At 36.5% G+C, this 26,629-nt stretch overlaps 6 protein-coding genes, 1 non-coding gene and 3 pseudogenes across 11 annotated transcripts; 6 read left to right on the top strand and 4 right to left on the bottom strand.

Moving 5' to 3' along the window:
* The first annotated feature begins 56 nt into the window (after positions 1 to 56).
* C49C3.3 lies at positions 57 to 731 on the top strand (annotated as a pseudogene). Its single transcript has 3 exons — positions 57 to 188; positions 252 to 440; positions 542 to 731. Coding segments are annotated over exons 1-3 (511 nt in total).
* Positions 732 to 1,837: 1,106 nt separating this feature from the next.
* Positions 1,838 to 3,374, bottom strand: C49C3.2 (annotated as a pseudogene). Its single transcript has 7 exons — positions 3,333 to 3,374; positions 2,915 to 3,070; positions 2,546 to 2,868; positions 2,362 to 2,480; positions 2,137 to 2,320; positions 1,999 to 2,094; positions 1,838 to 1,951 (listed from the first exon to the last, which is right to left on the bottom strand). Coding segments are annotated over exons 1-7 (1,034 nt in total).
* A 211-nt stretch (positions 3,375 to 3,585) lies between these two features.
* Positions 3,586 to 3,911, top strand: C49C3.20 (TMhelix containing protein). The gene is made up of 3 exons (NM_001269007.3): positions 3,586 to 3,673; positions 3,729 to 3,772; positions 3,821 to 3,911. Exons 1-3 carry the CDS (start codon positions 3,617 to 3,619, stop codon positions 3,894 to 3,896), a joined length of 177 nt encoding a protein of 58 aa, NP_001255936.1. The 5' UTR covers positions 3,586 to 3,616; the 3' UTR covers positions 3,897 to 3,911.
* A 710-nt stretch (positions 3,912 to 4,621) lies between these two features.
* Positions 4,622 to 7,942, bottom strand: snf-9 (Sodium-dependent nutrient amino acid transporter 1). Its single transcript, NM_070676.5, has 14 exons — positions 7,490 to 7,942; positions 7,351 to 7,438; positions 7,174 to 7,308; positions 6,885 to 7,127; positions 6,542 to 6,644; positions 6,355 to 6,496; positions 6,198 to 6,311; positions 6,033 to 6,152; positions 5,624 to 5,989; positions 5,479 to 5,578; positions 5,214 to 5,344; positions 5,086 to 5,169; positions 4,862 to 5,041; positions 4,622 to 4,819 (listed from the first exon to the last, which is right to left on the bottom strand). Exons 1-14 carry the CDS (start codon positions 7,658 to 7,660, stop codon positions 4,655 to 4,657), a joined length of 2,142 nt encoding a protein of 713 aa, NP_503077.2. The 5' UTR covers positions 7,661 to 7,942; the 3' UTR covers positions 4,622 to 4,654.
* Positions 7,943 to 8,317: 375 nt separating this feature from the next.
* T28F3.9 (Glycosyltransferase family 92 protein) lies at positions 8,318 to 11,573 on the bottom strand. Its single transcript, NM_070675.2, has 10 exons — positions 11,443 to 11,573; positions 11,288 to 11,396; positions 10,156 to 10,301; positions 9,800 to 10,109; positions 9,464 to 9,724; positions 9,275 to 9,417; positions 9,113 to 9,231; positions 8,944 to 9,070; positions 8,527 to 8,646; positions 8,318 to 8,478 (listed from the first exon to the last, which is right to left on the bottom strand). Exons 1-10 carry the CDS (start codon positions 11,557 to 11,559, stop codon positions 8,389 to 8,391), a joined length of 1,542 nt encoding a protein of 513 aa, NP_503076.1. The 5' UTR covers positions 11,560 to 11,573; the 3' UTR covers positions 8,318 to 8,388.
* mir-789.2 lies at positions 10,681 to 10,777 on the top strand. Its single transcript, NR_023968.2, has one exon. It is a non-coding gene; the product is annotated as a pre-microRNA mir-789.2 (primary transcript).
* A 1,187-nt stretch (positions 11,574 to 12,760) lies between the features above and the next one.
* On the top strand, positions 12,761 to 14,969 carry T28F3.8 (EGF-like domain-containing protein). The gene is made up of 7 exons (NM_070674.7): positions 12,761 to 12,974; positions 13,063 to 13,153; positions 13,217 to 13,483; positions 13,530 to 13,701; positions 13,745 to 14,094; positions 14,353 to 14,683; positions 14,785 to 14,969. The coding sequence occupies exons 1-7, from the start codon at positions 12,856 to 12,858 to the stop codon at positions 14,910 to 14,912; spliced, it is 1,458 nt and encodes a 485-aa protein (NP_503075.2). The 5' UTR covers positions 12,761 to 12,855; the 3' UTR covers positions 14,913 to 14,969.
* Positions 14,970 to 15,713: 744 nt separating this feature from the next.
* On the top strand, positions 15,714 to 17,842 carry T28F3.7 (annotated as a pseudogene). The gene is made up of 7 exons: positions 15,714 to 15,925; positions 15,999 to 16,089; positions 16,429 to 16,695; positions 16,742 to 16,913; positions 16,957 to 17,282; positions 17,332 to 17,662; positions 17,715 to 17,842. Coding segments are annotated over exons 1-7 (1,527 nt in total).
* A 208-nt stretch (positions 17,843 to 18,050) lies between these two features.
* On the top strand, positions 18,051 to 19,275 carry ifta-2 (Intraflagellar transport associated protein 2; the record flags this gene model as incomplete). The annotated part of the gene is made up of 5 exons (NM_070672.4): positions 18,051 to 18,164; positions 18,276 to 18,411; positions 18,492 to 18,615; positions 18,792 to 18,995; positions 19,047 to 19,275. The coding sequence occupies 5 exons, from the start codon at positions 18,051 to 18,053 to the stop codon at positions 19,225 to 19,227; spliced, it is 759 nt and encodes a 252-aa protein (NP_503073.1). The 3' UTR covers positions 19,228 to 19,275.
* On the bottom strand, positions 19,220 to 25,295 carry T28F3.5 (acetyl-CoA carboxylase; the record flags this gene model as incomplete). Of its 2 annotated transcripts, none has more annotated exons than NM_001269006.2 (18): positions 25,196 to 25,293; positions 25,007 to 25,145; positions 24,735 to 24,956; positions 24,386 to 24,672; positions 24,143 to 24,340; positions 23,793 to 24,094; positions 23,432 to 23,747; positions 23,204 to 23,383; positions 22,899 to 23,153; positions 22,749 to 22,846; positions 21,831 to 22,701; positions 21,647 to 21,786; positions 21,245 to 21,599; positions 20,984 to 21,193; positions 20,720 to 20,938; positions 20,406 to 20,667; positions 19,939 to 20,355; positions 19,220 to 19,810 (listed from the first exon to the last, which is right to left on the bottom strand). In NM_001269006.2, the coding sequence occupies exons 1-18, from the start codon at positions 25,289 to 25,291 to the stop codon at positions 19,596 to 19,598; spliced, it is 4,782 nt and encodes a 1,593-aa protein (NP_001255935.1). In that variant the 5' UTR covers positions 25,292 to 25,293. The 2 variants fall into 2 exon arrangements, with proteins under 2 accessions (NP_001255935.1, NP_001255934.2); NM_001269005.5 differs by having other exon boundaries at positions 19,596 to 19,867; positions 25,196 to 25,295.
* Between the last annotated feature and the right edge of the window lie 1,334 nt (positions 25,296 to 26,629).

The raw sequence follows: 26,629 nt of genomic DNA, 5'->3' as shown, positions 1-26,629 counted from the left end.
CGGATCAGAAATTTCACTCAAATATGATATTTTCAGGGAACTAGGGTCAGTCAATTATGGTTTTCGTGAAGCCACTCTACAGAACTTTGTTCTTCGATGTCGCCGCCAACAACGATGTCTCGAGCACCAAGCAAAACAACGAAGCCATGGCGGAATCCCAGTCAAGGAGCAGAGACTCTGCTATGCCGGTCAGTTTCCTTTCACGCGATTCTCGAAAAACCGGACAAATTTATAATATATCCCTGTTTCAGTTGTCAGCTCGGAAATAGCGATTGTGGAATCGAGGCTACCCTCTACGTCTAATCTACATCTACGTCATCTACGTCACGTCACGTCAACTGTCAGCTTCTCGGAGGACTCAAGAAAAGGAAGAAGAAGGCCTACACCATTACAAAGAGGAAAAATAGAAGGTCAAGTACGCCGTCCTCAAGTACTTCAAGGTAAGCTAAGTGGCTATTTCCAGCAAAATCAGTTCTGGCTAGAAAGTTAGGGACGATGAATATCTTGATCTGGTGCCAAATCCAATTTGCAATATTTTCAGAACGACAAGAACGGCAAGATCACACGTCTTAGCAAGGGATATCATGAGCCATCATTCGGAGGGAAGCCTTCATGACCCAGCTCACCACACTGCGGATCTCTTCGAAGATGTCCAAACATCCTCGTCATTGACACCGCTACTGTCGCTGCCACTTCTGGCGAGAAGGGAAGAAAGAAGTAGACCATTAAATGTTAAATCTTTAACCTTAAATCAAAATAAAATTATTGATTTTTATTATTCTTTGTTCATGAGATGATTCATAACACTTTGGAATTTCGTGTAAGCGCTTTCATCACACATCAAACGATTCTCGCTGCCTTGATATAGTGACAAAATGCTCCGAGGAGGAGTTTTCCAAAATGATTTCCAGAAATGGTGTCGCTCAATTTGTATCGATGACGTAAAAAACCGAACGAAAAAGAATTTTGAATGATGGCGTAGTTGTTGCGTTCCACGAGAATTACCTCATTACTTAAATTTCTTTTGATTGATATCACACGCGAGGCACCACAGCGCAACAGGTAAGGCGTTCGGAGTGAAGCAATGCGAGTTCAATCCCCAGTAAGTACATTTGAGTTTAACAGAGTGGTTGTGAGCAGAAACGGAGCCGGACATGGCAGGGAGAGCAAGATGTGGGAGAAGTGGTGTCCCAGAATGGGACGGCAGGGTCAGAAAGGGTGCGAACAAGAGCGGAGACAGGAAACTGTCAAAAAAAAAGTTTTTCATTTTTGGGATCGAAAACCAGTTCTAATTAGCGAGAAACCACTTCTAATTAGCTAAAAACCAATTCTAATTTGGGTGACTCTAGAATTGGTCGAAAAGCTAATTAGAAATGATTTTTTACTAATTAGACGTGGTTTCATGTTATCTGAGTTGAAGTGTATACATTTTTTGGAAGAGCCCTGCTCTATTTTATACTCTTTCTTTTCCAGATTAAAGCTGAATTTGATTTTTAATTTTGCAGTTCAGGGCGTTTTACAGTTTTGTTGGATGAGGTACGCACTGGTGGTCTTTTCCCGCATATAAAATGTTCCTTCACTTCACAGATTCGTACATTCCCCTTTCAGATCATTTTGAGTTTTTGAGATAATTCGTAAAGATAGAAAAGCCTCGACAACTTTGTACGGCTTTCCGTTAAATATTTTAAAAATTTGAGATAAAAATTCGCTGATCATTTATCGTAAGATTAAAGTTAGAAAGCCTAAAAATTGAACACCAAATTAAAATTACACGGACATTCATCATATTTAATTGAGAGTATTGCTGATTTCATTTTCAAATATCTAGAACTATTTTTCAAATTGGTGAAATAACCATCCGGGTCGCTCTCGGAGTTCCACACGTTTGAGAAGTCAGCTCGTCACAGCTCAATGGACCTAGACGGACCAGTGAACGAAGCACTGGATTTACCTAAAAATATGAAAGTGATTAGAATAGCCAATAACTTTCTACAGTACCTGCCAATCGAAAGGCTCTGTCAGGTCAATTCTCTCCGTACGAGCATCGACATGACTTTATTCAAAATTTTGGTGTAATCTGGGTATTCTTGATAACTGAAAAATATAATAAAGTAGAAGATTATTTTTTCCACTCACGAAGTTTTCAGAATAATATCAAAAACATCAGACCAGCCATCCGGAATATCTCGGAAAAGTTGTGTTCTGCCTCCAGCTCGTCGACAATACATCTTCCATTCTCGAACTTTTGCGAGACTTAGCGATCTTTTGGAATTGTGCCAAGGTAGACCGTTTAGCAAGTGAATTATCATGTAAAGCCAGCCTTTAATTTGAAATTATATCAAGTTTTTGTTTACTACGAACCTTCAACATCATCAGCTGGAGTTTGATCTAGAAATCCAAGAGAGCTCAGTGGAGCATAGGGGAATGTGCCAACCGAAGGACCCCAGGGACGGAGAAGGTGGCGACTCCCGTCCAGTTCTCTGAAAATTTAAAATTATAACAAATAATAACAATTTTGTTGGAAAAAGTTTTGAATTTCGCTTACAAAAATCTTCTGGTCAAACCAAAATCCAGCATATACACAATATTGCTCTCTTCTCCAAATCCTACCGCAAAATTCTGAGCTTTAACATCTCGATTTAGCCACCCGGCATGATGAAGCACGCGGAGACGGTCTAATGTTTGAAGTGCAATTTTGTAAATTGTCGACTGAGAAAAGCGGTTTTGTGGTGCAAACTCGAGAAGTGTTGAGAGATCCGGACCGACGAGTTGCATTACAATATATTTAAAACTATCAGTTCTGCCAGAATCCATAAGTGATGGGAATCCTGTCTGATTTCCTAGAGCCGTGAGAACTGCATGGTCTAGCTGGAATTTACTTGCTTAAGCCGATTCCCCCTTTACAAAAATTAACCTTCAAAACAGGCCGAACACAACTTTTTTCAGCTTCGACCTTCATTGCATATGGAACTCCGTCCTCCTCTACCAGGAAAACTGATGAAAATGGGCCAGTAGCAATTGGTGCGCTCAGTTTGTATTCATGATCTCCCAAGCGGAGGCGCTTTCCTGTCTGAAAAATTGGACTATCATGATGGTGGTGACTTTATTTGGATTAAACTACTTAAGCCTATTATTATGCCTATAATTCACGCCTTAAACTGCAAGATAAATATGATCATCAAACATTGTTTCACTGATAATATTCCATGGTTACTACAAATAGCTAAATTTATTGCAAGAAAAGCTAGTATCTGAGTCATTATTCAAGTTTTATTTCCCACAAAACCATGTTATTCTACCTACGTGTCTGCATAGATGTGTTTCTCACTTACCAATGGCACCAAAGTATCGTTGATCTCATTGTTTTGCTTCATGCCGATACTGCTTCTTGTTATTTTCGAGTTGAATTAAATGTTGAGTTGATGAGAAATAAATGTATTTTTCGTTTACAGAAGTGAAAACAAGATTTTGATCTCAAGTTCACGGGGAAATAAAATATATTCGACTTCAATTACGAACATATACAGTGATGACGAACTTCTGACGTGACCAGGAAAAATAAAAAAAATCTTCATTTCCAACTTCAAGTAAATTTCAAACTCCCGCCCGCCCGTAAATGAGTTATCTCATCCCCGCTCTCATTGGATGTGCTCTTCTCATTTTCGGAACTGTTGTATGTTTTTGAAAAATTCCACGCTAAATCCATCTTTCAAATTAAAAAAATTCAGATATATTACGGCGATAATTTCAAAAACGGGTACCGTCCTTCCACGTAAGCATCTTCTAAAATCTTGAAATGTTCGCAAAATTAATATTTCAGAGAATTCCTCGATGCTCTGGAGAGAATTGATTGCAAAGAGGGAAAAATGACAAAGTGTCCTTCGTATTTGCAATAAATTCATGCTGATCTGAGTTAATTTTTGGTCTGAGCGGTTGACATTCATAAACGAGAAAAACTTAAAGTTTTAGATTCTAAAAGCAATTTATTCAAAAATTATATAATAAAAACGAAAAAAAAAACAAAAAAAAACAACAATAAACTGTTTTATTCCTTTTACTGTTTCGAGCTAGCACACCTTGCTCGCTTTTGAGCTCTTCTTTTCTCAGCAAGGAAAAATTCTTTGTCAGACTGTTGGTTAAGTGACATGTTTCCACGGCTTATATTTTAAATTTTAAATTAGATGAGAAGGCAACATAAAAACATTTTCAAAGTAATGAGTTGAAATAGAGTTATATTTTCCTCACATGAAATTTTGATGTTCTCGTATTTTCAGATTTTGAGTACAATAATAAATGCTTATTTACGGAAATTAAACAAACATAAAATTAAATTTATTAACCAATTTCTAGAAAATCAGCCAAACTTGTAGATACAACAAATGGGGGCGGGGGTATAGTGGGCTAATTCTATTTAGGTTATCTGCCACACCTGCCACGTCAATTCCTCCTTCTATCTACAAATAACCGTTCTCCCGGCAATTTAATTGTGGCACTTGCACTCAAATTGTATCGATTTTTTCAGAAAATCAGCCAAACTTGTAAAGCTTCTAATTTAAAAAGAAACCTAATCTGGAAAACCTTTACGTGAAAGGTTCAAGTTAAAGATCAACTAAAATGTATTCCGCAAAAAAATCAGTTTTATCAGGTTTCAGATTCATTGAGTTTTGCTATGAACGCTGGCCGCCGAGTTCAAATAATTTGATCTTTCAGATGGCCGTTCACTTCTCGTACTTTGAGACGACGATTGGAAATCCGGTGAAGCGACAAACTGATGACCAGTTGGAGCGTCATCCCATGGCTCCCGATCAGGTAGAATTTTCTATAAAAGCTTTTAAAAATTACGTTTCATCCTTAAAAAGACCTGTTTAGCGCGATCCTTCGATGCCATCGTTTGATAAATTCTTCCAAACGATTTGAGTTGTCGTTGTTTCATAAACAGAGCTCTCAGATCATGACCCTTCCTTTTGAACTCCACAAATGCACAGAATGCAAATATAGGAACCAATGCCATTGGTAGAAGACAAACCGCCCAACCGACAATCTGAAATATAGTTCAAAGTTCTTGTTGTGGCAAATAGAGTTTACATCAAAAGCCAATGGGTACATATTTGGTTTATTTTCATCAGTCTGGTAGGGATACTGACGAATGCTAGCCAAAACGATTAGGATCTGAAAATAAATGTATTATCAGTACAAAAGGGTTTGAAACAAACCGATCCAAGAACCGGTGTGACAAACATCCAGTTGAACCCAAAGTAGGGGGAGTGTTGCCCAATCCAGCTAGTGCATTTGTTCTTTGACTCTCCAAACATCTCCTTCATATCAGCAAGTTGATTTCGACGACCTGCGTATTATCCTGATTTTTTGAGCTTGCATAGAGTTGATGTTGAATGTATATAGGCTAGTTAGATTATCATTCACAGATGCAAAAAATATATCAAGACAGTTCTCTGCTGAAAACTCAATATGTGTGCTCACCATAGACGTATGCAACAATGAGAACTTCAGCGGTAACTGCACAGCAAGATGATACTCCAGCAGCGTACTCATCAAACATTATGAACCAATAGAAGCCACCCTAAAGCTAGAAGACTTTGATTACAGCTAACAAGCTTTGACTTACATCAGTAACCATAACAACTCCTAAAACATACAAAACTAGACACCACAACACTGCAACCAGCCACTTTCTTTTCCGCAAGTTCACAAATTGGTCACAGATCGATGAGCAAAACACGTTGACATACGCGACTTCCGTGGAGATTCCCAGAAAGAAGAGCATCAAAAAGAATAGGAACGACCAAAGTTCTGGAAGAGGCATTCGACCAAGTGCTTCCGGAAATGCTACAAATGCAAGAGAGAATCCATCATTGACCACTTCAGCTACTGAACACCCTTTCTTTTTGGCTAAGAATCCTAAAGTTGAGAAGACAGCTGCACCACCGACCAACGACATCATTGTATCTCCGATTATTACAATGAGAGCATCCTACAAATTCAACAAATTCAAGTAATTTTTATCGGGAACTTACTCTAAAGCAATTGTTATTTGGTTTACTGAATGACGCCATTCCTATAAGCCCACCATATCCTATTCCCAAACTAAAGCACAATTGTTTCAAAGCTTCACCCCAAGTTGCTGGCATAAATACCTTCAAAAAATTTAGTGTCAACAATTTTAGAGGTAACAGCTGTACCTTGGACCAATCAGGATTTCCTAAATAGTAGTAAATTCCATCCTCAGCACCGTCCAGTGTGATTCCTCGGAAGAACAACAAAATAATAATGAAGTAAGGTAGTGTAACAATAACCTGAATTCTGTTCTCTTTAAAATTAACTACGTTTTTAACTTACATATGACGCTTTTCCCATGTAGCCGACACCTTTCCACAAGATTAAGACAACAATTAACCAACATGCATTCATTCCAAAAAATGATTTGAAATTTATTGATGAAAACTCTAGAAATCCATCAGTTGGTTTCACGACGTAGTCACTACAAAATTGTTATTCTGAAAACTTCAATAACAAGTTCACTCACAAAAAATACTGCTCGGTAGCCGCTATCATTTTAGTTTTGTTGAACTCCAGGTCCACTTTGTCATAGCAGGATGTGTTTAGGTAAATATAGAACTTTCCTCTACCTGAAAAAACAGATTTGAACCAATTCCCTTAAATAATATTTCAAAAAAAAACATTTCCAATAACATTTTTTTCCGTAATACGCGCAATACGTGTTAATTCACATTTCAAAAAACAACGTAAATCGTGGGAATGGTGTTGAACAATGATAAGAAAATAAAACAAAAGCCATATTAATGTTGTAGATACTATTACCCAATCGAGGTATTTTGAAACCATTCCGATTTACAAGCCTTATTCACCTTCAGAACTCAAATTTGCCCAAACTGGCGAAGTTTCATTGCCAGTTGCATTGAACGAGGCGCACAACGGTTGTAATCCTGAATCCACACACGACTCCGCATTGTTCCACGAGTTGCCACATCGATTCCATTTGGAAGTATGTCCCATGACAATTGACGCCATGTATACGGTACTCCAGCCGATAATGATGATGTAATAAATTGCAACCAGGGATGACACAGCCACAGCCATCCAGCCAACTCCTAGAAATTATTTCGTTCGAGAAAAAGTTGTAGTATTTCTGTTAACCTTGCAAAATTGGAGCAAATCTTCGAAAAATGATTGGTGCAGTTGTTCGGTGGTACTGACCGAGTAGAAATTCCAGATAGACCGCGGGGAGCCCGAATAGTAAAGCACAAGCAACATATGGTACCAGAAAAGCCGCTAAAACTCGTATTTTGCTTCACACTGACACTGATAACTTACATCCTCCATTATTATAAGCTCTCGTCGGAAATCTCCAGATATTTCCAAGGCCAACAGCCATTCCTAATGTGGAAAGTAGAAACTCAATCTGTAAAAAGCTTTCATTAGATCTTTCCCATAATTGTTTTCAAAAGTTTACCTGATTTCCCCATGCTCCTCTGCACGGATCCGCTTGGCTCTCCTCAATCTCTTTCGAACTTCCCGAGTCCCTGACAATAGTTGTCGCAATTCGCTGATCTTCTGCAGCCGACGAGTCGGAAGGTGATCTCCGTTGCGTTGGCGACGTCATTCTTTCCGATGACACGTTCATCGCTTCTATATTTCACGAATACTTTTACAATATAATCACGCAAATCGGTAGCTTGACGACAACGATCCCGTGTGTATAGAAAAACAAGTAGAAAGTGTAAGAATGAATCAAATTGGATATTTCGGGGGATTATATAGGGATATTTTTCCACGTATTATTCAAGTTTTGCAAGTTCACACGCTGAATTTAAAAATTATTTAAATCATTTTCATTGCGTCCAGTACTACTTCTCAACTTGAAAAGGGCATTGGAACAACGTGGATGTGCCTAACACTTTCCACAATATATTTTCATCTTACTTGGAAACCCTGTAAGATGTTGTGGATGTGAATCATATTTTTTGATTGATACACTTTTTTTTCACATTGCATACTCAAAATCAAAATAAAGTGTTGTCATATTGGCCTGAAAAGTTTGGAAGATTTGAAATTTCGAAGGGTAGTCTGAAAATTTGCATGTGAGATTTTATTGCTATTTAAACAATTTTGTTATTATATAGTAACTATTTTTCGAGGATTAATTTAATTAAATCCTTTAAATAGGCAATCATATTATTATTACTACCATAAAAGAACATTTAGCCTTTTTTTTAATTTTTAAATTTATGCCTAATTAAACAAACGATGCATTTGTTAAATAGGTTCACAACTGCCAATTTTAATACAATGCAAGTTTATGTATTTTCATTTTATACAAGATCAAAATATTAAATCAATTATCAACAAAATTTACAAATAATTTTCATATTTCCAATATTGATGACTGGGGGTGCAATTCAGATGATAACCCGGATTTTTGTGATCTTTGTGATAAATAACCTACAAATTATATAATTATCGGAAAAAAAGTTTAAACCAAAAACTAACCGTAACCATTTCTTCATAGTACTTTTCATTCATTTTTATATTTGTCTGATTCAAAAACGTTCGATTAAAAAGGAGTTCAGCTGTACAATCAATTATGGAATAGTCGAACGATGGCAGCATCTGAAAAAAAATCTTTAAAAATATAAAAATTTGATTAAAAATTAAAATTTTTCTTTGAGAAATTTTTAAAACGCAATCTAAAAATAGAAAATATAGTTAGGAAGTCAAAGCTTTTGTCAAAGCCGAGATTCAGAGATTTTTGTCAGTTAAATTTATTGAAATTGGTCCAAAATTTTTTCCAAAACAGTTTCTAAACTGATCAAAATCTTTTCATAAGAAGTTTCAGTAAGAAAAATGTAAATTTCACTTGATCAATTTTCCCTACATTCTATGCTCATTGGTTACTTTTAAAATTACCTTATTAAACATAATAACCGGCATTTCAGAAACAGCTCTGAAATCTTCAATTCCGATCAGACAAATCCCATGACGTATGGTTTTTGAGGCACACCTTTTTACATCACCGCCAGACCATTGAGTCATCCTGAAGTGTCAAATAAAATTCGTAAAATTTGTTTTTTTTTACCTTGAGATTTGATCATGCCCATAACGATATTTGGAACACTCATCCGTAAAGTGTCCAGGCATTTCAAATTGTGAATTCACTTGAAAACTGGAAATCAGCTGCTCGTCTCCGCCATATTTCTATAAGAAATTTTAAAAAACGTTTTCTAGTTTTTATGAATACCGTTCGATCAAACTGGTTGATGAATAATGTTAAATCCACTGTATTGATTAACCATTCAACAGCTGCTCTTGACAGTGAAGCTTGAACATATCCACTGGCTATTTTCATTGGTTTCTTCAAAAGTTCATCATCGAGTCCCGATTCTAAAATAATTTTTTAATCATAAAAAACGCTTTAAAAAATGCGGACCGTTTCGAAACAACTTCAAGTTTTTTGCATCCCATTTTAGTCCTGGAACCCGCCTCTGATCAATTTCTGCTCCAATATTTACATCATTGGCTCCTCCGAGTATTTCATAAATTCTAGCTAATTCGTAGACAGATTTGGAAATGACGTCATGGTTTTGAAGAAGTAGTAAATATGTCCAATTTTCGAATTGAAGAAGAGATTGCATGCATTCGGTATGGCCAAGATTTTGATTATGCCCACTACTATCAAAACTATGTTCAGCTGTAAAATGTTTTCAAGTGGGGAATTCTCTACATGCACGGTTTAATTTTGGACGTCTAGATAAAAATTGCTTACCTGGTAGTACAATTATATTTTCAAAGCAATCATCTAATTTTTTCATATTCATTTTAAATTCCTTCGATGATTTTGTATCGATAACAAAACAAAATACGTTATCCGGGTGCCAAGACATTTGAACTTGTTTCTCGATAAACTCGTAATCCTCAAACACGATTCTAGCGAAAGCAACACTTCCAGATTTAAAAGTTTCGAAATTAAATTGTTCAGGTTGAATTCTGCTCTGAAGAGATGAGCATGACATGTTCAAATATGAGTTTTTGATTAGTGGAATTCGATTATTGTTAGAAACTGTTTGTAAGTACTCCTGAAAAAATGGAATCACGAAAATCGAATCAAAAAATTATTCTCACTTTATCTCCGTTCAATATTCTTCCACAATCAACATGTTGTGTTTCTGGCCTTTTTATATAGAAATTCCCAGACTTTTTTCGATTTCTCATAGCATCAATAATATCCTCATAAATTCGAATTTTTCGCTTGTCTGATATATTTGGATCTGAAATTGATTTAGTAAAATTTTCATGGCTGTGCAAGCAGAAAGCCAACTCATTCACTATAGTACATAGATGACAACACTCTTCGGGTACCCGCCGTAAAATTTGTTGTAAACTTCTGTCAATTTTCAGATGACAGATTTTCAAATTTCTGTTCCATTCTGCGAGATCCTGATTTTTTTTCTTTATTCACATAAAATGTCTTTCACTATTTTTCTATTTTCTCTACGCCCCCAAAGGCAATCAAATTTGGAGGCAATAAAAGAGCCGCTCTGGACAGTTTTCACCACATTCCCCCTCGACAGTCCTCTTTCCTTTGCTTTACTTTTTGCATATTCTATCTACACTGTTTCAATAAAATTTCGGTATGAATCAGACGAATGTCCTGAAGGCGGACAATTGATGACTCAGGCAGGGACTAATCATGATTGTCGATTTAGTCCCTGCCTGGGTCACCAATTGTCGGCCCCCGCGGACAAAGAATATATACTTTCTAGTACCCTTTTAACAATATTCAGATTTTTTTCCGACAACTTCCTTCATACTTCTTTCTTATTTAGCGTATGCGGAGCTCATTTCATTATTTCGGAAGAGTTGGCTATTCTACTGGGAGTGTATCGGTTTAAATTTCCAAGCTAAGATCAATTTTATATTTAGAGAACCTGACTGTTGGCATAGTCAAAAATGGTCCAGAGGCAAGAATGCTTCGGAATAATTGTTGGCAGCTATAGACAACACCTTTGAGGGTTTTATGGTGGGGTGACAATGTGTCGACTAAAATAATACCTCCACTATATGGCTACTAAATCAAATATGTTGATAGTTCGCAAAAAGGGATTTTCAAGGGCTATTATTTTTTCGGCCAATCTTGCGACTAATTTTTTTTGCTCGTGCCGAAAAAACGCCGAATTTTCGGCAAACGGCATTTGCCATTTGATGTTTGGCGCACAGCCCGGGTTCATATGCCATGACAACAAATAAAACCTACCAAAGTTGTCGTTTAACTGAGGTTTCGTTACATAAAAAATGCACAAACATATTACTGTGCTTCCAAAAAATAATAGCAAATACTTAGAGAGCTTTGTTACTGCTGGAAACTGAAAACAGAAAAAGTTTGAATATATAAATTTCGACCACACAAACCTTTCTTTTTCTCTTTTGATATTTGAAGTTTGGAACAAATTCAACATCGTTACAATTTTCATCGATCAAAGCTTCTTTTTCGTCCAAGGGCTCATGGAAATGTTTTATACGTGGCATTTCAGATATTTTCTGAAATTTTCAGTGAGTTCGATAGTTTTTGCACAATCAACCGTCAACGCAATAATTTTTTTAAACTAACAACCATTTGGTGTAAAAAATTCATATAATGGAGGCAACAAATATTTGATAAAATTACAAAAAACAATTTTCATCGTAGAAATATCATAAAAACTATAATATAAAACACATTTTATAGAGGAGCACATATACTGAAATCGCCGTATTTTTATGTTTATAGAAAACTATATTTTGGGTAGAAATCCAAGGAAAAATGCAATTCTCAAATTTCAGTTAGCCGCTTGGTTTGTAATTTTTATAAACAAAACGATTGTTTCATTCAAAAGTATTGTTTGAAAAATGTGTTCTATGAAGCTAATAACGTTTCAAATTAACAAAATTGAACGCCTTGAACAACAATCCCGAAAAAACATAAAATCTAATAGTAAAAAAAAAGGTAAATGAAACGTTAAAAACATGTTTTCTCTGCAAAAAAAACGGCGAGCACATGTTTCAATGAAATATCTTTTCGGCGGATTAAAAAAAAGTTTTGTTGCTTGTTGCGTCGTTGCCCCTGGCAACTTGTACTCAAGCAGATTTATCAAATCAGAAGCCGACTCTAGTTTGCACATTTGTCGAACAAGTGTGCCAAGGTATAATCCTTCCTGGTTAAATTGTCATACTTCAGTTTATCTTTAAAGGGTTGATAGAAAAATCAGCCAAAGTTGTCTGGAAAAATCTGAGCTCATGGAAAGTTAACTGAAATTCGGAAGTCTGAAAAATAATCATTCGAGCATCAATCTGCATCCTATTATAACGAATTGAATAAATATTTTGTACAAGTAGAAAAATAAACTTAAATTTTCTGAAAAACAAGAGCACTTCTAACGTCGACTTTATTTTTTTATTCCTTTCCTGTTTCATATTCCTGTTTCGCTTCCACGTCTGGGGTAATAAAAGTTTATGCCGGTCACACACCAGTATAAAGAGCTCCTCTTATCAGAAAGACTATAAAAATACCAAAATGTTCTGACTTCTCGACTTTATTCCTATTCTATATTTGAGTTAATTTCAAAAAGCATTTCAGGCACATACCAGAAGCACAACCAAAATACATATAATTTCCTAGAAATTTCAGATTTTCAGAAAAAAAATCAATGAGAATTTATAATCTCTAAAAAATACTATATTTTCAATTTTTCAGAGGAATACGATGAATACTGTAATATTGGAGAAAAGCATTCAACATTTTTATTTGCTTATGCTGCTGATTTTGACGTCTCAACATATAATCAAATGAAGGATGTCGTTATACAAGCTGTGTCCGCTAATAGGCATAACTATACGAAACTGGCAATGGTTCAATTTGATACGGCTGCTGGTCAAGAGAATATCACTTATTTTGATGATGTTCTGTGAGTTTTTATTCAAAGCTTTATTCAAAAAAAACATTTTTAATGAAGATATTGTCTTAACAGAACTCAAAAATGTTTTTATTTTCAGATCCTTCTCCTCTGCTCTAAGTAGCAACCCACCAAACTCAAAAAATGCAGCAAGTAGCTCACAGACTTCTGATGTTTTGTCGGTGGTGTCGGTAAGAATTGAAACAAATGAATTGAGGCATTGGTATTTTTTATGTTGATTTTCCAAATTCTAGTGTTTCCTTGCTGCATCTGGACGTCCTTTGGAAAGTTCAATGGTAGTGCTTCTTGTCAATAGATGGCCAGCTGCTAACGCAGATTTAACATCAAGTGAATATGACACTATTACTAACAACAATGTGAAGATTTTCCCAATCAGTTCTGCCAACAGCTACGTGCAACAGATCCCAATCGCAACAGCTAGTGCCAAAATTTTTACAACGCTAGCCGCAAACAGTAATGCTCATTTTGTCTTGGGAGATTACGGAAAACCTCTGGTTCAGGTACATAAAATTTTCTATACTTCGTTTAGTAATGTTGTAATTCAAGGTATTTCAATATTTGATGGGTACTGCATATTTGGATAGCTTGACTGTCACACGAAGTTTTGCTGACAGAACGAAGGCTGCTCAAAAACAAATAGGAAAACTTAGAGTTCCTCATTCAGAAACTGAGAGTTATGTCAATTTTACTATTACTATAAGCGTAGGGCTAAATGGATGTAAGTTGCCTTCTCAGAAATTCAAAATATCGATATTTTGTAGGGGGAAACTTCAACTACACTAACACCAATGGAATTGAAGTTATCTTCTACCGATCTCAAGCCAATCAGAAAACCGTAAAGTTTGAGCCGGGAAGCTTGCAAGGTACCAACTTCTACTATGCAACTGTACAACTGAAAGAAAGTTCAACATATCAAGTTATCTATCAATCAAGTCTTATTGATGGATCGGTTGCAATGGTCAGAGTGTGGACGACAAGTGCCTTGTACCACTATGGATCTTATGCTACTTTGGAAGATCCAATGGGCGGAAATACACTTGATAAAGTTGATGAGTATCAGGGAGCAGCGTTGAGAATGAAATTGATGAATGATTGCTATACTAGTCACGCGGTAAGTTTTCAGGGAAATCCCACTTTCATATTTTTGGAAACTTTAGAAAGGTCGATTTAAATTTTTTCAAAACCTTATACATAAGTACCGATTTTTTTTTTGAACATAACTTTTATTTTCCTAAATCGAAGGGTTGTTTTAAGTCTCATAGGTAATGTTTTGTGTTGAATTTGACTAATTTTCAATTTTCTAGTTTTCTAAAAAACTTTAAACTTTCTATCATGTATGACACACGATGCATCATTTATAAAATTCCAGGGCTACGCCGTCTTCACCGATTGCACCGGTGCTGTCAGTTCCAAGTATGACTCTTCCCAAACAATTCCAATCGACTACATTTTTGCCGACGAAGGAAGCTTCCCACACTATCCAATCGTCCCATTCTTTTGTGATTCTAAACCAAAGAGCACGATGGACTGTGTTCCTGGAACTGAAAGCAAATACGATATTCAGTTTGTGGCCGGCGAGTTTATTGTGAATCGATCATTCCAGTGCAGACCAGGAGTAGGACAAATCAATCCAAACTGTACAAATGTGGATTCGAATGGAAATTATTACTGTAACAGAGATCAGCTACCATACATGAGAGGTATAATATTAATGTTGGAGTGACGTCACATTTTTTGTGAAATCTCATTTTTAGAAAAAAAGTTCTCCGGCTTCCGACGCGCTAAAAGTAAATTTTTTCAGGTCCAACTGGTCAAATTCCCGACTGTCTTGGACATGGCCACGTGGAGTACGATTTTGCGTTTGCTGAAGCATACATTTGTGTTTGTGACAATGGTTATTCCGGAGATTCTTGCCAAATTAAGAACTGAAGCTGTAATTCGGTTTTTTTTGTTTCATATTTAATTATAAATCTTTGATTTTCTTTTAGTTTCTGGAAGTTCATCAGTTTTGAAAGAGCGCAACTATCGCTTCTACCATTAATATTCTCTCTGTTTCTCCTTCAAAAATTACTTTAACAAAACAAAAAAAAACATTCAAAAAATACAATAGTATCTAGAGAAACTAGTATGATCAATAACGTACAAGCACCATAACGGCAAATTGCACACAACGTATCGAGCAGGGTGCATGGAGGACGAACAAAAAGCGGCTCGTGACTCCCAGGCCCGACTATTACTATTCAGACAGAAAACTCATACTCATTTGGGGAAAGTGATGTGAAGATGTATTAAATGAACATATGAAGAAATACCATCTTAAGATAAATTGACATATAAAGCAAAATGGAATTTCCTTTTAAAGCAAAAAATACGATGAAAATTAACAATTTATCATCTTTTTTCATCGGAAGATTCTGAAAAACCGTAGTCTTCTAGGTACATGTAGCATGGACCGAGGTATGTCACTTTTTGATAACTTCTTTCAGCAATAGAGTGATGATAGTCTGCTCGAGAAGATGACATAATCAGAGAGTATAAGTATTTTACAAATTATACATTTCTTTATCATTTTCCGAAAGCCTTTCGTAAATGATACCATTTCTTGATCTCTGATATTCAAAATAATCTAACCTTTTCAGGCACATACCAGAAGCACTTACACTCAAATTAAAATACAACTAAAATATTTGGCTCATCATTTTGAAAATCTCCCAAATTGTTTTTTTTTCAGAAAAATACAATGAGAATTGCACCATTGCAATGAAAAGTTCAACATTTTTATTCGCCTATGCTGCTGATTTTGATATCTTATCTTTTAATCAAATGAAGAATGTAGTTGTTCAAACTTTAACTGTTAATAGAAACAAATATTCCAAATTGGGAATGGTTCAATTTGATACTGCTCCCACGAAAATTAATATAACCTATTTCGATGATGTTCAGTGAGTTTTCGAAAAAAACATTTAGAACTGAAGCAAATTTAACGCTCATAATAAATTGGCAATCTTTCTTCAGAACATTTTCCGCTGCTCTTACAAACAATCCTCCAAATCCTAAAATTGCGGCAGGTTCCTCAACAACTTCGAATGTTTTATCAGTTATTTCTGTAAGTAGATTTCAAATTTATTTCATTAAAAGATTCACTGTAGATTCTCTATTAGTATTATGTATCCATTAGTTGCACCCAAAGACACCTTTGAATTTTTATTCATTTTCCAAGGATTCCTTACTATTTTTCAGAAAAAAACATCAATTAAGATGCTTTTTGTTTTAATTCTGACACAAATTGATTTTTCGTTAGTAAATACTAGTAACCTCAAGTTTGGCACAAGCTATCGCAAATTAGTACTGCAGTCCCTATTAGTCCTGCGTCGGAAAGGTGCCCGGAAATTAGTATTAGATGATATAATATATTAATAGAGAATATATGTTTTATACTTTTAAGAAGTTCCTTGCAAATCCGACTGTACCACTGGAAAGTTCCATGGTGGTGCTTCTTATCAAAAGATGGCCGGACATTGATTCTGACTTGACACATCTTGAATATAGTTCCATCACAAACAAAGATATCAAGATATTCACAATTACTTCTGACAATGATTTTAATCAACAATTTGCTTCTGGCATCGGAAGTTACATACCGCTCAATTCGCTTTCTGTTAACAGCAATGGGCATTTTCTTATTGGCAAGTATGGGCAATCTTTGGTTCAGGTACATTTTTTATAATTATGACTGTAAAGTTGAATAATCGTTTCAGGCTTTCCAAAACCTGGTGAGTACGCCATTTTCACATAGTCTTGCTTTAACTAGCAGTTTTTCAAGCGTATTCGGAGTTTGGAACAAAACAATTGGGCAGTTGAAAGTCCCTCATTCTGAATCATCAAATGTTGTCAACTTCACAATAACAATTAGCGTCGAGATTCCGCAATGTATGTTCCATCATTTTTAGTAAGCATAAGTTAAAACTTTCAGCGGTTATTAATTCAAAACTCATCCAATTGATTTTTTATGATTCCGAAACTACTCAAAAAGTTGTCAAGTTGCAAAGTCTCAAAGACACGAACTTTTACATCGGGACTGTTCAGCTTAAAGAAAGGTCAACATATCAAGTTCTTTTCCAAGCCAGTCTAAATTTCGTTACAATTCCGATGATAAGAATATGGACAAAAAGTAAATTGTCTTATTATGGATCGTACGTTTCTTTAAATAACCCGATGAGTAGTCTAGAGACAGTCGATGAGTACCAAGGAGCTGCATTACGAATGGAGTTGTTGAATGACTGTTATACTAGTCACGCGGTAAGCTCAAAGGGAATACCATATCCCAGCACTGTTATAAACATTCCAGGCTTCTGTTATCATCACCGACTGTGCAGGAGTAATTAGTGCCAAGTATGACTCCATTCAAAACATCCAAATCGACTACATTTTCACTGGAAACTCAACTTTTCCTCACTACTCATTTGTTCCATTCTTTTGTGACCAAATATCTAGAACTGAGGAGAACTGCGTACCGGGAACTTTAGGCAAATATAACATTCAATTTGTAGCCGGCGAGTTCACTGTGATTAGGTCATTCCAGTGTAGGCCAGGAGTTGGGAAGATTAATTCGAACTGTCGAAACCTGGATTCAAACGGAAATTATTACTGCAACCGAAACCAACTTCCGTATATGAGAGGTGATTTTTCAAGAGACACATTATTTGTAAAAAATTAAATTAAATTCTTCAGGACCAACGGGCCAAGTGCCTGACTGCCTTGGACATGGCCATGTAGAGTACGAATTTTCAAATTCAAAAGCTTACGTGTGCATTTGTAATAAAGGATACTCGGGGGTATCGTGTGAAACAAAAGTGTAATTGATTTTCTTTTTAAAGTATCTGATTGTGAGATAATGTTAATTAATATTTTCTATTTCAATAAACGTTTTGCGCATTAGTATCTCGTTACAAGGGGTTTTCTGGTGTTCAGAGAATAGAAAAAAGAATATCTTCACCAATTTGTTCTCAATTCGGACTTCCCCTTTCTCTAAATCTCCGGTGTTCTCTCCGTTTATTCTCTGTTGCTATGGCAACTGAAAACCCTCAAACGTGGGCTCTTTGGCTCATACTCTCCGAAATGGCATCTGATATGCAGGAGGACAAGAAAGTTGCAAAGATCTTAGTGTTGGGACCTCCAAAAGTGAGTTATAGTTGTTCGTATGTTGTGGTTTACAAATTGTATTATATTTTTGAATGTTTTATAACTGTTCCAATTAAGCTGTTTTTTTACATATTCGAAAAACATTTTCAGGCAGGAAAAACCACGCTTTGCACATTTCTCGCCGATTTTATGGAAGATGGAGACACATTGAAAAAAGGAGAAGATTCCGGAGAACGAGAAAGAAAATTTGAATTCGAGTTTACAAGTGTCTATAGGCCAACAAAAGGTATTCAAAAAGTTTCAAATATATATTATTATTACGACTTTTTCCGAATATAATTAAATTTTCAAAGCTGGATGTTTTAGGAGTCAGAATACAAGAATTTGAAACCCATGAATTTTTTACCGAACAGGAGCAAAACGAGTTAGGCGGAACGAGAAGACTGGAGGACTCAGAGATTCAGCTTTGGGATGTTAGTGGAGATAAAAAGTGAGTTTAAAATAACTTGCACATGAGCCCAAAAGGTCAAAGAATTTTAATTATCTTGAGAATCTTGAAAATCTTGAAAATTACCAAAATTTTTGAAAATTACCAAAACTTTTAATCTTGGCAAGCTCTGCGAGTGATGACAAAAACAAACAATTACAGCAACCTTTTTGCTCCAGGTACGAAGACTGCTGGCCAGCAATAAAAGAAAATGCCGAAGGAGTCATTCTTGTTGTGAATCCGGAAGAGCACAAGGGCTCAGACCTTCAACAATGGTTCTATGAATTTGTAGAGAAGGAGAATATTGATTTGAGTTGTGTCATGGTGATTCTGAACGAACAAGGAGCAAAGAAGACCAATCATGAACAGATTTCTGGATTCGAGTGAGTTGTCTTTGTTATTTGATATTTTTTCAACATTAATTTGTTTTTCCGAATTCTGCCAAAGCTTCGCGGTGTCCACCACGTGGCTCATCATTTCGGCTCTGAGGCTATGCAAGTCAAGATGGAAGTCAATAGCTTCATGGCATCGGTTTTGAAAATGGATCAACGACAAATGGGATCAGGAGTAGATCACGGATTGGGCTATGCTGATGAACAAGAAGACGATTTTTAAAAATATTCATTCGAAAATGGTATCTACATAAACGTATTTTGATGTTTGAGGTTGTTGGGGAGAAGGTTCAAGGCATACAATCAGTACAGGTTTTTGAATGAATCAACCAGTTAATGAAAATCACACTATAATTAACTTAAATGAAAAAAGGTATTCTAGACAAAAAATCGTTCAATAGAAAAATAAAATAAAATAGAAAAATAGAAAAATATTTCAATAGAAAAATAAAAAAAAAATCTTGCCAGGTGGCAATGAATTGATCGAACTTTTGCTTTGATTCCTCAATTTCCGCAGAAACCGCTTCAGAAAAAAATTGATTGTAGAATTGCTCTAAGTTATCGACGCCATCAATCTTCTTTTGAACCCAATCAAGAGCCTCCGATAGTGAAGGTTTTGGATAGATTGGAGCCTTTTGGAATCTTCTTGCCATCTCTATCAGAATCATTTCTCGACGTAGAATTTTCCAGAAGACATCTCGAGTTTTTTGAAGCGTCACAACTTGACGAATTGCTCCAACATGATCCATTCGCTGCCAACGATCGTGCATGTCGGCGAATTCGACACACCCTTTTTTGAAGGCACTCTGCAAAGTGAAGGTTTATTTGAAGGTTGACATTTGAATCAACAACAGCCCACGCGCCTGAAACAAAACATTTTATTCAGAAAAAATTCTCCATGAAAAGCCTGAATTCCTCTCAAAAGCATGAATACCTCCTCTCAACTCTCCACCAGCTGGAATGTAGACAATCACAGGTTGTTGATATTGTGACAGTTCATCGATAATGTGAGCTCCAAAAGTAAGAACTTGATCTGACATGTCTTTTCGTCCTCCAGAGAATCCACGAAGACTTGCAATCATTATAAGTGGAAGAGATTCCCGATTGAAGTCAGATATTGCTTGGGATGTTTTGAACGCTGATTCCGGGTACCATACTTGACCAGCTTTACTTGTTATCATTTCTTCACTGTTTTCCACACTTTCATCAGCCAGTAGTAGTTTCTCATAAGATTTCCATTGTGACGCAATAACTCCAACTGGCAATCCATTCAATTTGGCACGTCCGGTCACCATTGAAGCGGCCCATGAAGAGCGAATCTCGTCGAACGAATCAGTATCAAATAATCCTTCTGCGATATTTTTGAATAAATTCTACGTTTTTTCTGTAAACAACTCTTACGTTTTCCGTTGAACCCTTCAAACAAGTTTTTGACATCCAACTGCATCTCATCTTTAGTGACTCCTACTGCTTCTAACTCAGTGCTTGGCGATTGGTCGTTGAAGCATCGGAAAAATGGAAACTCAGACTGAGTGGCAGGTAAATATTGCATCCAGTGAACCAGCTTCGCAACTCCTGCAAGGTCCGATGAGACAGTAGCGTGGGCTATTCCATTGCTTCTCATTATTTCTATTCCTCCCAAACGATTGTTGGATGCATACACCTAAAAAGTATTGAATTTTGTTTTCATTGTAAATGTATGTAGTTTCACAAACTTTCTTTCCCAAAAGTGTATTCAAAGCAGCGGATCCTGTGAGAATTAAGTGAGCTTTTTCATGCTGAATAATCCGTCTTGCAAGTCTTGCAGTGTATGCTCCAATGCCAACAGATCTTCCAGTTACATAGCAATAAGTTGGAATCTCACGATAAGCACGAGAAGTTTCACCTCCAATTGCCCCGGACCCCATGAGATTTTCGACGCCAATATACTCGTTCTGAAATGAAAGTTGCAAATTAAATTGAACATATTTCATGGATACCTTCTTTCCTTTTACAGCTTTTATCCTTAGCTCGTTCTCATGCTGCTTGTAGACTATTTGACTTCCAATTCGCTCCTTTTCCGTTGCATCAACGTAGAGATAATCAAAATCATGTCCATTTGATTTCAACTTTACTTTCAGTACATCTAGAACATCTCTGGCAAGTCCAATTCGAGCCCCCGAATTACAGGAAATATTGATTCGAGGGATCTGAAGTTGTAAAGAGTCATAATACCAATCAGAAGATTCAAGAGGATTTACCTGTTTCTCTCTGGCAAGCTTACTAGCCATCTCAAATAGTCTGTGCTCTGGTTGAGCAAACGACCCGACTTGATGAGTTACGTCATTCCCAATCAAAACGAATTCCATGTTCTTTTGATCGATATGAATGTTCAAAAGCCAGGCAACAACCGAGCATGAATTGGCACCTTCAGTAGCACGCGCCTCAAGTTCTTTTAGGTCGGAGATAAACCGAAGTTCACTGCTTTCGTCGTCGATTACGAGTTCTTGGACTTGAACTGTGGAACTCCATGTATCCAAAGGTTCTTTAGAAGAGCCAGATGCCACCCAGGCAAACATTCTCGGGAAGTCGTAAATGTATGTTGTGCGGTTTTGTCTGGAAGTTGAGAAAGTGGTAACAATTCACAAGTTAATTGATATTACCTGGCCAAACTTCGTTTGAAATCACGTTTGTCTGGTGGTGAGAATTCACTTGATTCATCAGAATTATGCAAAACTTCAGTCCGAAAAACTCCAAATTCATTAACAAATCTCAAGGATCCTCCAGCTCTTTGTATAAAAACCTGAAAAATGTTGATTAATCAACCTGACAGTACCAAAGAACTACCTCCTTGACTTCGGCATCTTCCAACTGTTTTTGGCGCTTCAAAATTAAGTTCTCAATATCAGAAACTATATAATTATCAGAATTGTTCGCGATTTTGATTCGATTCGCAACAAATTTAAGTTTGGAGTACTCTGAGGAATAGTTGACAAACTCAATAAGCGCTTGATCGATGCAATTGGAAATTGAAACGTCCGTGTCATTCTCAAACTTCATAGATGCAACACAATCAGAAAACCCGGATTTATGTGTAACGATTTTACAACTCTTCACTGTAAAATCTTGATGTTCGATGGATCGGTAGAGAATCCTTGCAGTCAGAATGTTGACTTCTTTGAGATGATTCAACTCAAATAGTTTCCAGAGTATTGGTATGAAGAAATCAGGTTCAACTTGAGATTTGGAAATGTGACTTAAAACGCCAAAAATTAATTTTTCTTTGGTTCTCAAATGTGAATTCGAATAAATTTGGTCTACGACATTTTCAAAATCCAAGACGTCGACATTGGATTTAATCATATTCTGAACGGATTCATCAAAACTGTCTCGAGCATCGAAGTATTGTTCCGTTTCCAAAAATCGCTCTAGGAGCTCATGGGTTTGCTCATTGGATAGTGTAGCGTCATCACCACATTCTTTCGAGTAGAATAGTCCTGAGATCAGTGAGTCAACCGGATAATCCAAAGGTCCACGTCCTTCCAAAATTAATTTCGCTCTTTCGAAATAACTCTTCTCCTCCATCTTCCACCCCTTCATCTTTCCACTGAACTTCTCACTAGTTGGCAGTTGATCTTGAACTTGCTTATCAATTTCAAGTCTCCCGAGAATGGATCCAGGATTAATAAGATCACCTTCTTTTGCAATTGGAATGAGTCTGAAAATAATATTCACGCCTTGTTGAATTCTCTTAGTAGATCTAACCTTCCAGGTACAATTTTCGTTACTACATCGAAAACCATCTTCATCGACTCAATTTGTGCATAAGTTTGTCCAACTTCCACAAATTCACCAGGTTGCACCTGAATTGGAAGTTTTGATTATATATGTTTAAAATTTCAGTCAACAATTTACCTTATACTCTAAGAATTTTCCAGTGTATGGAGATCTGAGGCAAGTAGCATCATTTGTATCAGTTATTGGGAATTTCAATTTATTTCCGCCGATTTTGATGAAATAGAAATCATCGCTTTTTTCGAGACAAAAATCAGTTGATTTTCCCTGATGAATGGCTAAAGTTTGACTTCCATACTGAAGCATTTTAACAGTGGTTTCTTGTTCTCCCATTCGGACGTGATATTTCATAGAGGTCTCCTCAAACACTTTCAGCTAAAATCAAATTGGAGAATTTTGGAAAAAGAAAATATAAAAGTGTTTACCGTATACTTCAAATTATTCATAAGCAAATCTAGCTCCGTACACCTTGACAACTCGATAGGTAGTACGATCTTCCCAGTTTTCAACTGATGTTCATATTTTTCAAATGCTCGGCGAATTTTTGAACGACCAATGGCAGCTGCACTAATTGCAATGAGATGGTCTATTGAGAGTGTTAGTTTCTGAAAACTTTTTAGTCGTCGAATACATTTAGAAATAGAGTTTCAAACCTGGCCTTCTTTACTAGCAATTCGCTTATCCAACCATTGTGTGTCGTACTGGTTCGACTTGAATTTCTCAAGTGATAGCAAATCGATGAGGTAATCCGATTGAGTTGGAAACGTAGCATCAATCTTCAGATTTTGAAGTCCGTGTTTAAGATTGGCAATAGCCTCATTTCGATCTCTTCCTCTCGCGAAAACGTGGCCGATTTGCGAGTCCGCAAACTCATGAACAGTGCTTCCATCAGATAACGAAAAATATGCCCAAGCTTTCGAAGTAGAGTTGAATTTCAAAGATCTTACGGTTCCAGTAGAAGGCAGAAATCTGCAAAAAAATTATCTGTACTCATCGTTTTAACTCAAAGTATACCTATCATTAGGATCCTCACAAGTTACTCTCGCCGCCATACAATGAACTCCTCCAGCGTTTCCAGTTGCTTCCCGTTCTCTGAATCGTTTAATACACGGAATATCTTTCAGCTTTCTGCCCATTGCAATTTGATACTGCAGCGCTGGGACATTCACGTCGCAGATTGATTCTGTGCAAGGATGTTCGACTTGGAGACGTGGATTGAGCTCAAGGAAGAAGTACTCGTTTGTGGTAGGAATGAACAGAAGTTCGACAGTTCCTGCAGAGTAGTATCCGACAAAGTTGGCAAATGCTATGGCGTCCTATAAAAGAGTGAATTAGATATGGTAACCAGTTTTCAAAAATCATACCTTTTTCATTTTCTGCATAACTTCTCCTGGGACAATGCTCGCTGGAGCTTCTTCTATAACTTTCTGACACCTTCGTTGAATTGTGCAATCTCTAGACGATAGAGCAATAACGTCTCCATGTTTATCACCGAGAATTTGAATCTCCACGTGACGAGCACCATCCATACACTTCATCAAGAAGATCGGGGAGTTCGGAAACTGAACATTCAATCTTTAAATAAATTGTTCAGTTCAATTGCTCACTTCTAACTCTACTTCCTTGAAAAGCCTCTTGAAATCGTCCATATTCTCACACTTCCTAATACCTTTTCCACCTCCACCTTCGGATGCTTTTATCATCATTGGCACACCAATACCGTATTTTTCGATCGCCTCGAGACCCTCTTTTACATTTCGAATGGTAGCTTTAGAGCGGAGCTCATGATAATGCTCAAAATCCACGCATTCTTCAACTTTCACACCACTTCCAGTCCATGTAACAGTTGGCATTCCGATTGATTGAGCAATGATGGTGCTAACGATTTTATCGCCTGCAGGAAACTTTTTGGTGAGATGTTAAATGTTTGAAAACTTGAAAATAGAGGAATCGTACCTGATGCTATTATAGATTTTTCCGATGGGCCAATAAAAATAATATTATTCAGCTCGAGACGTCTACAGAGCTCCGGATTTTCAGAAGCATGACCCCACCCAACATAAACTGCGTCGACCTGCGCTTCCACAGCCAACCTTATGATGACGTCACAATTAGCAAAATTTTTTGAATTAGAACCAGCTGGGGCCATGACGATTTCGTCAGCTAACTTGAGATAATCTTTAAAAGTGTTAATTTTGAAAGATGAAAAAACATTCCAAAGAACTTACGACTCGCAGACCTCATCTCATCTTCAGTGGCGATACAGACAAAACTTACCACCCCAGAAGTACCAAATTGATTTTGAAGCCATTGCCGAATAGAGATGAGACATTTCATTGCGGCTAACCCGTTGTTTGCAACAAGAATCTGAAAATATTCAATTTTATCGATAAGGTACACATTTTCAGTTAACATACTCTTTTGATGCTCCGTCCACCTTCAAGCATCTTGACAAACTCGTCGATTTTATTAGAATCCGGATCCGAGCTGTTTTCGTCGCCCAAGTCTGACATTTTCTGAAAAACGCTGATTCTTGACAATATTACAATAAAAATAACGGCAATAATCTCAGAGTTAAATTCGGTTTCGAAATAAATTAACCACGTGGTTTGTCAACACATACTTTGGAATGCATTGAGCTACACATGTAATGTCTCACAAATGAACGAGACAACTTAATTTTTCAAAAATGTGACGTCACAGCGCACTTTTTATAGAAGAACTTGTGCCTACTGATATGACTCGAAGGCGAGCAAGGCATGATCCCTGCTTAAGGGAGTGTCTAGTGTGAAATAATGTTTCTGTTCGGAAAATGATATGCGCAAATCTACATTCTATCAATAGCGAGCTCAGGAGCTCGGGCCAAAATACTGGAGAGAGGTTCGCAGGCAGGTAGACATGCCTACTCTGAAAGCTTTGAAATAAAGTACAGATCGCGAAGGCTTTTCTACAAAGTGTTTTGAATGGTTTTTATTTAAAATTATACAGTAAAAAGCTTTTAAAAATGAATAGTATTCTAGATATAGACTATGGAAATGACCCCGCTCAATTTTGATATAAATCATACAATTTAAACCAAAATTTTTAAATTGTTGCGGAAATATTCGTAACAGTTTAAGCAGAATTCCCTGAAACGCGGAAATTCAAATTTAATTTTGCAGCTGCTCAAAATTGTCTAGTCCAAACGTTCAAATATGTGTTCAGTGTGAGATTATTCATCCCAATAGCTGCTCTAAAAATAGCCAGGAGCTCCCAACAACACCGAACAGGAGAGCAGAACAGAGTAGCAGAGAAAAAAGGATAATCTTCAAAAAATAAATGACAATATTTTGATGTATGCAGAATGAGAAGTGGTGTCCCCCCACCGGGCTCTTTCTCTCTAAACGAAAAGCTGCTCTATGGCTACTCATGTTGTCTGACAAACTCTCTGGTTTTCGAGCGCTCTCTTGCTTAGGCTTTTGGTGAGAAGGACATTGACGGAGTGAACGGAACACAGAAAACGATGAGAAGATGATTCGCACATTTTACTAGCTTTCTTTGCATTGTTCATATTTGCTTTTGTTGATTGGAACAACATGTTAGAAATTAGGTTTGAATGATATTATTATTTAAATCAGATATTGATGTTTTGTTACAATTTTCAGATAGAAAAATGACGTCACTCTCACACTCAAGTTTTTTGGTTTCATTCAATCTTTTTTTGCCCGAATTTGTTAGAAGTTTTAATAACATTCAAAAAAGGTGCAAAAAACAATTTATTGTTAGGAAAACTTTGAAAATTTTAATCTACACCAGTTTTTTGAGTTGTAACAATTAAAATTTTTGGACACCATAACTTGAATATATTTTGA

This window comes from Caenorhabditis elegans, chromosome IV (assembly GCF_000002985.6).
Source record: "Caenorhabditis elegans chromosome IV".
In the NCBI taxonomy this organism is placed as follows: Eukaryota; Metazoa; Nematoda; class Chromadorea; order Rhabditida; family Rhabditidae; genus Caenorhabditis; species Caenorhabditis elegans.
The sequence above is the reverse complement of the archived record's forward strand: the minus strand, read 5'-3'. Positions and strand labels throughout refer to the sequence as shown.

Coding starts and splice junctions, on each gene's coding strand:
- T28F3.8 (NM_070674.7), top strand. CDS start 12,856: ATGAAGGATGTCGTTATACAAGCTGTGTCCGCTAATAGGCATAACTAT. Junction 12,975..13,062: donor ACTTATTTTGATGATGTTCT/GTGAGTTTTTAT, acceptor TTTTATTTTCAG/ATCCTTCTCCTCTGCTCTAA. Junction 14,095..14,352: donor ATTGCTATACTAGTCACGCG/GTAAGTTTTCAG, acceptor ATAAAATTCCAG/GGCTACGCCGTCTTCACCGA.
- C49C3.20 (NM_001269007.3), top strand. CDS start 3,617: ATGAGTTATCTCATCCCCGCTCTCATTGGATGTGCTCTTCTCATTTTC. Junction 3,674..3,728: donor TTCTCATTTTCGGAACTGTT/GTATGTTTTTGA, acceptor AAAAAAATTCAG/ATATATTACGGCGATAATTT. Junction 3,773..3,820: donor AACGGGTACCGTCCTTCCAC/GTAAGCATCTTC, acceptor TTAATATTTCAG/AGAATTCCTCGATGCTCTGG.
- snf-9 (NM_070676.5), bottom strand. CDS start 7,660: ATGAACGTGTCATCGGAAAGAATGACGTCGCCAACGCAACGGAGATCA. Junction 7,128..7,173: donor ATTTGCTCCAATTTTGCAAG/GTTAACAGAAAT, acceptor AATAATTTCTAG/GAGTTGGCTGGATGGCTGTG. Junction 5,042..5,085: donor TGTACCCATTGGCTTTTGAT/GTAAACTCTATT, acceptor ACTATATTTCAG/ATTGTCGGTTGGGCGGTTTG.
- T28F3.9 (NM_070675.2), bottom strand. CDS start 11,559: ATGCCACGTATAAAACATTTCCATGAGCCCTTGGACGAAAAAGAAGCT. Junction 11,397..11,442: donor ATCAAAAGAGAAAAAGAAAG/GTTTGTGTGGTC, acceptor TTCTGTTTTCAG/TTTCCAGCAGTAACAAAGCT. Junction 9,232..9,274: donor TCAACCAGTTTGATCGAACG/GTATTCATAAAA, acceptor AATTTCTTATAG/AAATATGGCGGAGACGAGCA.